The following is a 1,337-nucleotide window of genomic DNA, read 5'->3' on the forward strand; positions in this document are numbered from 1 at the left end:
ACACACACACACACACACACAACCCAAAATCCATCTGCTGCGTCTGTAATCTGCTAACTCCTCGACAAAGACAATCCTTTACTACGTCTTAATCAGAGCCTCCTCCCATCCTCCCCCATCCTCCCATCCTCCCCCATCCTCCCATCCTCCCATCCTCCAGTCTGAGTGCAGTGTTTTGGACCCACAGGGAGTCTGTACTGGTTCCAGCTGATGTTCCCAGTCAGCCGGTGGTTTCCTACCGGAGAAGAAGCTCTTGGTGCGCAGGAAGCTGACGCTGAGCCGCAGGATGGACAGTTTGTCCAGGCTGGAGACGACGTCCTCGGGGAAGGGCAGCAGGCTGGCGAGCCGGTCCAGCTCCGAGTTCAGGCGGTCCCGGTGGCGTTTGGACGGGTTGGACTTGGCGCCTTCGGCTGGGGTCGGTTTGACTCTGTGGTGATATAATGAGAGATATACAAACCTTACTGTTACCTGCACACACTGCATTATAAATACATTACACACACTAAGAAACATTTAGATTTTATTTATTTGTTAAAAGTGGAGATATAAACTGTTTTGTTGTCTCACATACACAATAATATCAGAGTCAGTAAGTTGTTATAATGAGAAACTTCACATTATTTTATACATTATTGAGGAACTTTGTCTTTATAATAACGTAAGACTCCTTTAATACTAATTAATAATATTATATAATTAATATAAAGTCCATTTAAAGCCCTGTTCTCTATTGGCTGGACCTTTAATTAAACACATCGATAAAGTGCTTTAAGAATGAAACAATATCCCAGAATAAATGTCTGTTTTCCTTCCCGCCCTGCTCTTATGTCGGTGCTTAATGAGAACTACTTTATTGCTCTTTAATTAACATTAATAAACTATAACTCACCCCTTGTGCGCCGGTTTTCTCCGTTTGCGTCCCGCATACATGGTTGTAGTAGTGGCTTTATGGACAGTGGAGCTGCGGGTCCTCCATACACAGGCTCCGGTTCAAACTGCACTTACTCCGGTCGGTAATTCACACTTTTATTCGACATTAAAGCAGATAAAACGGGGTCCATATCTCCGGGCGGCAGCGGATCAAACAGCCGCACTAACGGCCCCCGTCGGTGGGAGAATCACAGCGGGATTATCGCAGTTTCTCGCTCCGGTTCTCCCGGTTCTCCCGGTTCATGTCGCTCCGCTGGGTCCGTCGGGGCGATAAAAACCTCCGTTAAAACTTCACATCGTGGGGACGACCGTTAAACCGACCGTTAGAACGACCGTTAGAACGACCGTTAGAGAGTTAAATGTCCAACCGTCAGCTCCGCTCCTCCGCTACAGGACAGCGCGCGCGC

The 1,337-nt window shown here is 47.5% G+C and overlaps 1 protein-coding gene across 1 annotated transcript in view; it reads right to left on the minus strand.

Annotated features, from left to right (window-relative positions):
• LOC118339687 (aryl hydrocarbon receptor-like) overlaps positions 1-1,337 on the minus strand; it is a 14,426-nt gene extending 13,089 nt beyond the window's left edge. Inside the window, exons 1-2 of the mRNA XM_035677386.1 lie at positions 890-1,337; positions 86-427 (exon numbers count right to left, since the gene is read on the minus strand). Coding sequence (XP_035533279.1) covers positions 86-427; positions 890-930 — 383 coding nt within the window. The 5' untranslated portion in view covers positions 931-1,337. The remainder of the gene's footprint in view (positions 1-85; positions 428-889) is intronic.

This window comes from Morone saxatilis, unplaced genomic scaffold (assembly GCF_004916995.1).
Source record: "Morone saxatilis isolate NCDOM2014 unplaced genomic scaffold, NCSU_SB_2.0 Contig6, whole genome shotgun sequence".
In the NCBI taxonomy this organism is placed as follows: domain Eukaryota; kingdom Metazoa; phylum Chordata; class Actinopteri; family Moronidae; genus Morone; species Morone saxatilis.